A 13095-nucleotide genomic window follows, 5' to 3' on the forward strand; every position below is an offset into this window, starting at 1 on the left:
AGATAATACAGGCACATTAAGTATTTTATTTGTTGCTGTTGTTTGAGACGTTTTGTATTTTAGACTTCAGAATCGCCTTCCTGCCCTTATATTTATACTAGCTACGCCCCGCGGTTTCACCCGCATAAGTCCGTAACCCGTGGGTATATCGGGATAAAAAGTTGCCTATATGTTATTCCAGTTGTCCAGATGTCTACGTACCAAATTTCATTGCAATCGGTTTAGTACTTATTGCGTGAAAGAGCAACAAAAACACACACATCCTTACAAACTTTCGCATTTATAATATTAGTAGGATTTTATGTTGCAGTGTGATTTTAAGATATATGAAATATTAAACAATATTAATAGATATATGAAATATTATTTCTCCGTATAAAATATACTTTAAGAGATCGCAACTTGGTGATATGATAATATCTCTTGGATGTGAGGTAAGGTTAAAGGTGATCGAGCTTTCAAAATTATACGGTTAATATCTTATATAAGAAAATGTTGTTTCAAATGACAGTAACATAATTTCGTACTCATATCGCTCGACGCGTCTACATACCTAATAATATTATAAAGGCAATGTTAAAATATAAAATGTATGTATGAAACAAGGCAAGGCATAAAGAGCCCGATTCGATTCCAATTCGAGCGCGAATTTATTATGCTATTTAACTTTTTGTATCTAGAATAATCTAGTGTTATTATGCTTAAACGGTGAAGGAAAACATCGTGAGGAAACCGGCATGTCCAAGAATTAAAAGTTCGACGACATGTGACATCTGCCAACCCACACTTGGCCAGCGTGGTGGATTATGGCCTGAACCCTCATAGGAGGCCTGTGTCCCAGCAGTGGGAACATATATGGGCTGATGATGATGATGATGATGATTATGATATATTTTTTTTTAATACAATTATAGCAAAAATTTAATTAAAATTTGAGGATCTAACAGAAACATTTACAAGAATAATAAAATTTGAGACATTTACACTGATATAAAAAATTAGAACAATTGTTTCCTCTTTTCTATGGACGTGCTTTTTTATGACACGTGACGTACAGTTGACATAAAAAGTAAAAAGAAAATCTCGCTTGTAAATTATCTATTGAAAGACATACATACGTAAGTATGTATTTATAAAGCATAAACGTATAGGAACGTGGAAGATACCGGTGGTTCGTAAAAAAACCATATTAAATAAATAAATGTTTGAGCTTAAATTAGAAAAAAATATACACATAAATTTTATTAGGCTAGCGACCGAGGTACGCAGTTACAGTCTAGCGCGCAGGGATCACATGCAATATGTTTTATTCCTGATATAAATAAACAAACAAAACTCAACTTTAATAATAAAATTGTGTGAAAAAAAATTCAATTCAAGTCCTTTTTTTGACGCATGTTAAGTACATATAACACTCACTAATTATAAGAAGATGCATAAGTCCACCCAGTAAGAACTTCTACCCGGTAACGATTGCAACATCGCGCACACCTGCGGTACACCTGCGGTTCCAGAAAAGATGACGGCAATCCACGACCGCCGAAGACGAGGGACACTCTTGGTTCCAACATTGAACCGGAGGGACGTAGTTAAATAAGTTAGATATAATTTAAAATGTAATTCTTTTATTACAATAAATTAGTATTAAGTAAATTTCGGATTTTTTTGCGCCTTCGCGGGTCGGTCAATTTAATTCGCACATTCTGTGTAGAGACGCGCGCTGTCTCGCGTTGGTACCTACTGGTGCGTTGTATGTGGAAAGATATTTCGAACGAACTGTACTAAAAGTATATCACATAGATTATTTTTTTTTTTGCTGATCACCTTGTCTCGAACAAAATTAATACTTACGTATTATCTGGGGCACGGCAGTGCCCCCACCAAGTCGAGCAAAAAAGCGGCACGGCCGTATCATCCTTTTCTCGGAGCAATTCAGGTCCTTTTAAATAATAACTTATCTTTACATTATTAGTATTCGAGATGTAAGGCCTTAAGTCAAATATCGAAAACAGACGCAAATATTTGCGATGTCTCGGATTGTGAGAATTACGACGGATCGCATACTATTGAGTAAACAGTAGTTTAGTTTAACTACATAATACCTTATAATATATTTGGAACTTTGAAAACATTAATGTATCATCAATGTTACTGTTTTTTAACAATCTTCTATTAGCTTCACCTGTATGTTTGTCTAATCGAATACTTCAGACTCGAGTTTTAATCAACTATGAATGGACAGATTTAACTCAAACTTTGGGCTGCGTTTAAGTGGCATTTTAATAAATAATTAGCCCCTTTTTTATTTATTTATTATTTATGTATAAGATGATGATGATTCAGGTTTGATATACCAGGAAGTTATAAAAAGATTGATGTTAAACTTGACTTAGTTCAGCATAAAGCCTTTCTTTAAAAAGCAGGGCGGTAGTACCAGGGGCGCATAATTCGATAAGAGACTACTAAATTATTATTTGCATACAACACAAATGGACCGTACTTTATTTTTTACTCGTACTCGTATATAATTATTTATTTTTCAATCGTCATCAACTTGTTATATTTATGAAGAATATTCAATAAAAGTTCACGGCCAGTAATTATTATTGATTAATATTCAAGTGATGTATTAGGGCAACATGTACAATAAAGATGTTTGTTTGTTTGCACATCAAAAAGTCTCAGCAGAAAAAAATATTATTATAAATGATATTTATTCTTCATTGATATTGGCATATCTACCAGGGTCTCATAAGTCTAAGTAGGTGTGAATCTTCTTAAAGTGTAAATGCGTTCCTACCTTTATTTAAATATAGTAGTTACTGGATGAAGGACGGAGCGCCACGAAGAACGGTTATCACAGTCGGAGTGAGCAGAACGGCAAGGGATGATTTCAACTGCCGCTATAGCCAGCCAGCACAACGGATTGTACTAGGAGCGCAATAATAATGAGGAGGTTTAGCGTAGTCGTAGCGTACTCGCGTAGGTCGCAGCTTCTGTTACGTATGCGCTCCTATTTTTCGTAATGGATTATATTGTGGTAAATTTGCTAATTTAATGAATAAAAATTTCTATGGTTGGTTATAAACAAACACAACTACTGCACTTGAACGTGGTCCGAGGGGAAGAGGATTAATGTATCAATGTTACTATTTTTTTAACAATCCTCTATTAGCTTCACCTGTATGTTTGTCTAAGTGAATACTTCAGACTCGAGTTTTGTTCAACTTTGAATGGACAGATTTAACTCAAACTTTGGACACTTTTCAAGCTTCGGTGACAATATAATAATTTCATGAGTTTATTTTATTAGCTTGATAAGGATCGCACGAATTCAATAATTTTTATACGTATACTCTGTATACGGACAAGTGACACAATTTAGTTGATTCTGTCATTAAAACGTGTTCTTTTTTTTTTAAGTAAATAATTGTGATGATGAAAAAAATGGTGTCCAATATACTATTTTCATCAACATACATCCCCGGGGGATGGATATTTCATGCAGGATCTAAAATAGGACCTAACTACATCAATTTCCTACTCCATGTCTCCTTATCTTTACTACATTCAGTCCTTTCCTTATTCGATTATGTTTTCTTTTTCCCATTACTTTTAAGTTGACATTTCTTTCATTTATTTCTTTCATTTATGAATATTTTAAAGATGTATCCTACACACATCACCATATGCATTTTATCACAGGTAAGTTAGAAATAACAACAACTGATGTCCTTGAAAACTTTATTTCTAATTTAAACAATATACTTACAGCATTTTATATACATAATCTATTATAAATAATATTTAAAAACAATTCAAACGTAAATATACAATATATATAGCAATAACAACAAACTGATTTATAGCAATAGACTCAGATCATACAAAATATTAATACAGTCGTATAATTTATTTTGTAATTAAAATAATTGTGAAATATTCAGGCCTTCATCTAAGAAATATTTAATCTTCTACAATAATAACAGTATCTTATATGTGAATAAATCAATATGCAACAATATAAACAATGCGATAAATGACAAACACAATTTGTTTTCGGTTCACAGACTAGCAATGTTATGGTTTTTGCAATATAAAGTAATTCAACACACGAAATAAAGAAAAACGATATATAACACATAATATGAGAGTTGCGTCCTTAAATAATTCACTATAATGTAGCACGTAAAGAGATAACTTATTCTGTTCTGATGTAATTGTTTATTTTTTGTACCTTTTTCCTGGCTTTCTAAAGATTTATGAAATTAATGGCAAAATGAAATAAAATATTGTTATTATTGAAATATCATTGCTTGTAGTGTAGATAAAGACCAAAATATTAAAAATGTTCATCATAACGCTTCATATAAATCTTATGTTCCTTTTAAATCTAAATATATTTATTGTTTAGTTATAATTATTATATTAAATTTCATAAAATGTACACAAGATTTTACTTTATATGAATCAAATAAATAATGTTTTACGAATTGTTCTAGCTACATATGATTTTACGTAGGTGCATTTAAAATTTAATTATAATTATTATTAATGTTTGCATATTTTTAATAATTTTGTGCTTGATATAGTATATTGAGGTGTTTTATTAAAATTTATGTAAATTGACTGTATGAACGAATAAAAAAGTAAAAGAGAGATTGTTAGAAATTATATTTTATCACAAATTTTCTAATAGTCTTGAGTTTACCTCATGAATCTTCTTTATTGAATTGTTATTCGTTCACTAAGTCCTCTTGTATCAACATCAAGTTTGTTCTAGAACTCTTACATTTTAAATAAATATTCTATATTTATTAATATCTAAATACACGTATTTACAACTAGAAGGCGAGGGAAAATTATTTACACATGGTCCTTTTTTCTAATTAGGCCTTAAATGGGGATCGTTTAAATTGACGGTATAGAAAAATTTTGATCTACTTGTGAGCAATGGGGCAATAAGGTAAATAAATACAATTGAACTTTAGGGTATTAATGATTAAATCAACATAAAAATGGTGTACCTACATCATAGTAAAAAACTCTAAAAAACTTCATAAGCACTATAAAGCTAATACATTATTTTATTAAATCGTTTTTTAAATTTACTGAGGCCGTTGTACTTAATGGTAAAAATTTTGAACTTCCTTATTCTGTCTAAAGACAAAAACAAAATTAAAAAGATGAGAAATATTGAAACAGTTCATGTATTCTTATAAATCTAAAAAGGAAAAGAAAGGGTGTGCCTATGACGTAAAATACATTCACAAGATGTCCATGGACTAAGCTATTGAAACACGGTTGATTCAGTTATAATTTATTACTAAAGTACATTTATTTATTTCGATTAGATATTACGCTAGATTGATATTAACGCCGACGCCCGTCACAAACTCGTCCCTTATCAGTGGAAGTAGAGCCGGGTGTCTGAAAATAAGTCAATCATGAATTGGATGAATTGGGGGCAGAATTAAACGTTTTGGAAGCGCTTCGCTTCCGTTGATATAACATGTTTCTTCAAGGTATATGTGAAATTGGAACCTGGAACACAAAGGCTAGAAGGAAGAATAATTTGTAATACAATTTGTAGATGCGAACCAAGTGCATTCCTTGAAGAGAATATGATTCAACGTCTTTTCTAGTACAGTATATGCTAGGATAAGAATTTCTTGATTATCTGTTAAATTCTTTAGCTTAGATTAGATTATAATAACAATTTATAGAATAGAATAGCCAAGCTAAGGAATCCTTTAAGGACCAAATAATTTTACGTTATCCAGAAAACGATATGGAAATCGTTAATAATATTATAAACGTGTTTGTTGCTTGTCTTTTTTCTCATTGTCACGGAAGGATTTTGATTGTATGAGTTTTTGTCTATTTTCATTTCATGATTTTAGAATTTTCATTGATACCTTGTACCGAAACGAAATCACAAATTCTACATTTACAATACACATAAAATGGCTAACAATTCGGAACCTCAATGGGCTATCTTGCTTCTAGGACTGTTAAGGTATCCTATTGTATAAGTGAATGAACTATAACAGTTTTAACTAATAACTCATTATAACATACCATTTCGTGCCCACGGTAAACTCATAAATGGTTCACCGAAGTGCTTGTGGGAATGCACGATATAAAATTGAGATTTAATATAAATTTCAATGTAGCACGAGTGACCGGCGCTACGGTGAGCACTTTATAAAATTAGATTGTACATTTTGATAGTTTATAGTTAAAACGATGCTTGGGAAATTGCAGTCTCCGCTTTAAAGTTTGTCAAATTGCCTTTATCACTGTATTATTCAAATATTTAAAATTGTTTTGATGGAGTGTCGTAATATTTTCTTATGTCATCAAGTCAATTATTAGTTTATATTTGTGTTTAGTTATTATTGATATTGTCATGTCAGGTACGTTATATAATATCAAAAACATAACTTACCTGACGAAAATTTCAGTCGTTAAAACTTGGAAATGAAATTCGATCATAAAAAAGTCATAAAATAGCATTATGACTTAAGTATTGTCTAGTTCTAGTTCTCAAATGCATGTCACGAGTTTGGTTATTTCAGAAAGTCCGAAATCTGTCTGCGTTAAAGTTTTTAGTGACAACTTCAATTTTGGTGGAATTTCATTATTTTTGACAATTCTATGAAAAATAAAAGAAATGACTAACTTTTATTGTCGTTATGTAACCAGGAAACTCCGAAAAATATTAAATTTTGCACTCATGGCGTTCATTTTTCGAAATTGCTGATAGCTTCACCCATATTTGTAATAAAATTTGTAGGTTTCTAATTCCTACTTTTTCCTATTTCCCACTTACTTCTGATCATTGACCCACCACTGAGCGTCTTTCTGTCTGTAGACAGATGTGAAGATTGATCATAGCAGTGTTGCAGTAGTGTATCACCAGGGGTTGATTACCTTTTTCGTGGTTCGTTGCATACACAATAATCCATGAACTGTGGAAGCCAGGGGGCGGTATAAAGGTATGTATTCATGACAGCTAGGTAGGGTTCCAGCGATAAAACTGTCCAACACCCGTGCACAACAACAATATAAAGGCGTGGACTCACTCGTGTGCGTGCTTGTGCGTGGCGGCGCGCGCGCGCGCGAGCAGCGACAGCACGGCGCGCTTAGTCGGCGAGATGGCGCCCCGCGCGCCGCCCAGCAGCGGCCGCTTGCGGGTGCTCCCACCCGACCCAACACCTGAGCACGACAAACCCCTTGATTACAATTTTATTGAATGGTTCCATATGAATACAAAAGATTATAACATTTAAACATATCATCGCTGGTGAACTTCGGACCCTTTTTAATGTATGAAAATTTTGGATATAAGAAATATAAGTGTTATAGTTCCGTTTCATAGAAATGACTAGCTGGCGATTCATTCCTGGTGGTGTTTTTTTTTGTCGTATATACCTAATGGAGAATAAACTTCAATTGTGTAATGCAGGATATTTGTACTGAATAATGTATTCGTTTCCTAAATAAGATAGATGTAAGTACGTATTTTGTTTATTGCAATACTTTGATGACATAAGGAAATATTTCTTCTTGAACAAAAAAAATGAATAGTTTCGCCATTATATAATATTATATTAAAATTATATAACATCCAACTCAGAAATGATTATGTTACCTATAGCTAATACATATGAAAAGAAAACATTGAAAATCCTGTACGTTAAGCGGATTTCAGAGGAAATTCTCTGCCTCTTACATTGAAACGAAATCAATACTTTGTAGCATTAAAGGTATGCTCTGTGCTTATCTGTAGTCGGCTTAAAGAATATATAAGGGTTTAAACTTTATTCTGCTTAAGTTATTAAAAAAAAAATTCTAAATATCGTTTTTTTTCTGTTTGTGTGACAGTCTGTGTTTAATTTATTAAAAAAATATATATATTGAGAGTCTGTGTTCTATTTATTTACTATAAAGATTCATATAAAATAATTTACAAGTTCATTTTTAGTTTTACGATATCATGCGTATGTGGATATTGGTGTTTTTTAAAAAATTTTAGTAAGACACTGAAAGAAAATAACCATTAACGGTCCGTAAAAACTTGTTTCAGTACTCTTGTCTGTTTCTTTTTCTATAAAAAACAATTTTCCTGTCATCAAAGTCTGTGTTACGATTGCAACACAGTATATACCAAAAAATTACATTTCACAACTGAATGTACCATTCCTACTTATTGTAATAGTTCAGACTTCAGTCTTTGATAATCAGAGCGGCCACAAACCCTGCAAGCGGTAAATCTTAAAGGCTCGCTACGAATGCACTAGTTCCTAAAACCACAGCAGTTCATCTTGAAAGAGCCAGTCTATCGAATAGACGTTTAATTAAATAACAAAAGACGGTCCAACTGTTTGCAGATTGTTATCGAGTGAACTTGAAGCTCGAATCTACTGAATTGATGCGCTTTTAGTTTACCTACGAAATGCAGCTGAAGCATAGAGAGACAGAATGCCGAATTATGTTTGGGAAAACAAGCGTTTAGATTTTAGTGTATGGATCATATTTAAACATTTATCTATTGTTCGTATTAATAAAAAATATTTATTATTCCAATCAGTATTTTTTTTAATAATGGCAATAATTGCAGACGATAAAAAGAAGATTAAATTATTCAACATTAAGCATAACGAAATAGTTAAGAGCGTAAAAAAAAGGTAGTACCTACACAACATCATTTATATACATTTATTTAATATAACTAATAAGGTTTAACAAGAAGGATAACTTCGTTAGGTTAATGTCTACGAACTGGCAAAAAAGACAACGATGTTGTTGACGACGAGATTACATGACAGTGGGCAGCGATATTCGAGTAAATAATGGTACAGGGCGTTTGAGTGTAACTGATAAGAAAGAATATGATACCGCTGTATGAAGATATTTGAGACGCCTCGTATTTCTTGATAACCCACAAAAAATATTAATATACTTATAGCCTAAGCAACTTTTACTTTGTTATTGTTAAAATTGTTAGTCGTATGGTTAATATTGTATGGCTGAGGGTTAATGTTCTGTAAGATCTTGTCAGGCGAGGTGCGCGGCGGCCGGCTTGACGTGATGCGAGTGGCACGCGGGGCTGGGCCGGTACAGGTGCTGCGTGTCGGCGGGTGTAAGTGAGAGCGACGTACTGACCTTGCGAGGCGAGGTGCACGGCGGCCGGCTTAACGTGATGCGAGTGGCACGCGGGGCTGGGCCGGTACAGGTGCTGCGTGTCGGCGGGTGTAAGTGAGAGCGACGTACTGACCTTGCGAGGCGAGGTGCACGGCGGCCGGCTTAACGTGATGCGAGTGGCACGCGGGGCTGGGCCGGTACAGGTGCTGCGTGTCGGCGGGTGTAAGTGAGAGCGACGTACTGACCTTGCGAGGCGAGGTGCACGGCGGCTGGCTTGACGCCGCGCAGCGCGGGGTGCGCGTGCAGCACGCCGCCCAGCACGGGGCTGCTCAGCCCCAGGATGTCGCCGCCACCTGCCCAGTGCTCTGTGTTAGTTTGTTAATATAGCCAAGCAGTAATAGTTGGATGATGTAAGTACTATTTAGATCTGTTGGTATAAACTTTCAAGCCAAATAAGCGACTTTTGTGAGTTTGAAGGATATTTTTTACATAATTCTGGCGCACACTAACGTCTGATCAATTTGAAATTTGTAAGCAACATGGCACTGTGCCAAGAAAAGACATAGGCTACTTTATTATAGGATAAATGGGGCAAGGAGGCTTAAGATATAAGCTGAACATAGATGATGTCACTTGTTCTAGATAGATTTTGCGCCTGGAGGAAAATAACTCACACCCTCAAGGTATTATATGTTATATGAAATAGATCCTATCGTTAGCAGTAAATATATTTATATTCTATTGTTCTATATACATTATACACTATACTGAACTATTCGATTGTTCTGAATTACAAATACAAAGAAGCATTTGGTCCTTGCATTCTCCGTTTACCCAATGTTTCTTTCAATGTGTCACTCGCCGCTGTAACAATTAACAACGGGTTTTATTAGCAGATGACCCGTCTCATTTACCTTCTCGTTAAGCCGAGCGAAACAAAGCTGAATTGAAATTTCTTTCTGTTCCGCATCCATTTACTAGATATGCTTTGCATTTAAATAGAAACAAAATGTTTTTCATGAGAAATTCTTTCATTAGCATAATTATACACTCTACAGTCCATATTCGTTCGGGACTGAAAGAAATAATTTCGTTTGCACCGCATTTAGCGGCACGTGGTGAAGGAATTTTTACGCACCGTTTAACTTTAGTGCATATACTTATAAATGGTTAGGTTTTACGTTGCATTAAAGCGATTACAGTATTCCAGCAAGCTGGGAATGATGTGAAATTGTTCAAAACCACAAATCGAATGCAAGCGTGAAAATCAAATCTGTGAAAATTGTTAATTTAGTAAAAGCCAATTTATTGTTTCTAATTAATATTTTATTAACCGAATCACACGCGCGTTTTACATTGTTACATCGGCTGTTACATCCTGAGAAGCTATGAAGCGGGAAAATCAGAAATGTTGCCAATATAAATGTACCATAGATAACAAATAAAACAAATTAATTACTATAATAGCAAAAATAGAGTGCATTAAATCTTCAGTCTGGTAAAACCATAAGACGATTTTATTTTTCTTTTTTTATGATGTTGATTATAACTAACTGTATAGAACACATCTTACCTAGTATTGTATTTTGTGTCAGAAGATGGTGCGTTGGTGCTTGTTGAAGGATACCCCCGCCAACTAGCAAGCCGTGGCCGGCTGGGCTCGTCAACTGTTAATAAATAAGATAATTATAACTGTCACAACACAAACTCAACTGCTAACCTTTTAGCTTTATTGTATTCATTTGGTACCCATGTTACTAGGCTACGAAAACAAGACAAAACACCCATCCCCTTTTTAACGCCCGCACGCCATTTTGTGTGTTTATTGATGTGTGTATATAAATGTTTACGGTGTATATATACATGTTTATGTAGTGCTATATAAATAGTCTAAGTCACGGATCCCGATGACTACAACAACACCTCATACGTCAAAAGCCGCTTGTTCTGTCCCAAACCTATTTCCCAGTAAAAATTAATGAATAACGTTTCAATAAAAACGAGTTACGTGTAGTGTTCCTTACGGTAGTTTTAAAACTAGTCTTAAACTCGATATAGCCCACATCATAAACTATTAATAGGAGACCTTTTAAACCCCTAGTGAACTTTTATTGCTATTTACCCCTAAACGTGACCTCTTGAGACTAAAACTGGCGCCAATTGTATAGATATAGGGTAAAGTTTTGAAGTCGACAATCTGTGCATGATATTGTGATCTTAATCTATATCTATATTGGTACAATATCATATAGCTGAAGACTTTGTTCTACTGGTCCGATTTGAAAAATTCTTTTAATAGTATTTTCTTGTGTTTGATTTCACGCGAGTATTATAATACATTTAGAGATTAAAAACTTTTTAGCGGATTTTAAACGCGATTTATTCATTATATTAACCCGACGTATCGAACACTTTACAGCGAGTGTGGTTACGCGGTGATAATATAATGAATAAATCGCCTTTAAAATCCGTTAAAAAGTTTTTAATTTCTAAATTCTTTTAATGTTAGATAGCCCGTTTATTGAGGAAGTCTATATATCATCACGCTATGACCAATAGGAGCGAAGCAATGAAGAATGTTTCATATTCAGGGTATTTTTATTCGTCTTCCTAGCTTCCTATACGTGCACTTCCAGTTAGCGTTAGCCCAAAATAATTATTCCACGCGGATGGAGTCGCGGGCGGCAGCTAGTCTGTAGGATAAAATGGAACGTATCTATCCCTTGAAGTCTGACTAAATCGAGAAGTAAAACCTATGTTATACATGTATGTATTCCTCAGTTAAATGTGTCGTAATATTTTGTTTGGGATCGCCCTGGCCGTTGGTAATGCGGGAAAAATAGCAATAAATTCAATCATTGAAAGCATTTTCAACTGAGTGCAAGTTATTCGATCTCAACTGCTTGCGCTTTGAAGCATACATCGTTGTGTTTACTCGACTTTTGTAAATTTATGCACTTATTTATTCTAAATAATATATGTTTTTATAATATTAATTATTTCCTTATTGTTTAAGTGTACGTAGATATTTCTTGCATCGTGTTCGCTCGTAGTAGGCCATTCGTCTTACCATTATGCATTTTCTTGTATTGTATACCATGTTACTAGTTGTAACGTACAGTTAAGGAACCAAATAAACAAAAAAATAATAATTTAATTAAAGCGACGTATCGTACTAATATTATAAATGCGAAAGTTTGTAAGGATGTGTGTGTGTGTGTTTGTTGCTCTTTCACGCAATAGCTACTGAAGCGATTGCAATGAAATTTGCTACGCAGACAGCTAGACAATTGGAATATAGGCAACTTTTTATCCCGATATTCCTACGGGATATCTTACGCGGTTGAAACTACGGGGCGCTGCTAGTTACATATATAACAAACAAAAGATTTTCACTATGTATTAGATTCTAACGACATTTCGAATGAAAATTGGTGCTTCGGTCCGACTATGTCACAAATCGATCTGGATTGACACGTTGGTGGCAATCCATTTTCATTGGTTAGCATGTCACGCACGACGCGCCGACATCAAACCTGTGCAAATTCTGAGTATAACAGCTTTTCCTAAAAATTGATTACGTGCAACATGATGGATAGAATGTATTCACTTGTGTAAATGGATTCAAATGTGAAAGAGCATTTAGTCAATTGTTGCTTAAATCATGTTTGGCGTGACACGTGACGTCATAGATGGAGGGAAATAGATTGGACAATTTTGAATTAGGAATTTAGCATGTGTATTCGATTTGTGATCGTCAGTTCTCGATGGTTGCAAGATACCTAAATGTAAATAGTAATATTAAATGTCAACAATAATTATGTAAGCTGGTTCCGTAAGCAACAAATAATATATCTAATTAATAACACAATATTATAAAAATGCGATTTATTCGTTTCTCATTCCAAAATCAACAAAGGTATTAAATGTTTCTGGACAATTTTC

General features: G+C 34.0%; 1 protein-coding gene across 3 annotated transcripts in view; it reads right to left on the minus strand.

Moving 5' to 3' along the window:
• Nucleotides 1-3869: 3869 nt before the first annotated feature.
• LOC119837128 (KH domain-containing, RNA-binding, signal transduction-associated protein 2-like) overlaps nucleotides 3870-13095 on the minus strand; it is a 95551-nt gene continuing 86325 nt past the window's right edge. The window contains exons 8-11 of one of the 3 annotated variants that reach the window (XM_038362637.1): nucleotides 10724-10817; nucleotides 9396-9503; nucleotides 7089-7221; nucleotides 3871-5430 (exon numbers count right to left, since the gene is read on the minus strand). In XM_038362637.1, coding sequence (XP_038218565.1) covers nucleotides 5358-5430; nucleotides 7089-7221; nucleotides 9396-9503; nucleotides 10724-10817 — 408 coding nt within the window. In that variant the 3' untranslated portion in view covers nucleotides 3871-5357. Of the gene's footprint in view, nucleotides 5431-7088; nucleotides 7222-9395; nucleotides 9504-10723; nucleotides 10818-13095 lie in introns of all 3 variants that reach the window. The other 2 variants (XM_038362639.1, XM_038362638.1) reach the window with 2 other exon arrangements.

Source organism: Zerene cesonia, chromosome 26 (assembly GCF_012273895.1).
Source record: "Zerene cesonia ecotype Mississippi chromosome 26, Zerene_cesonia_1.1, whole genome shotgun sequence".
Lineage (NCBI taxonomy): Eukaryota > Metazoa > Arthropoda > Insecta > Lepidoptera > Pieridae > Zerene > Zerene cesonia.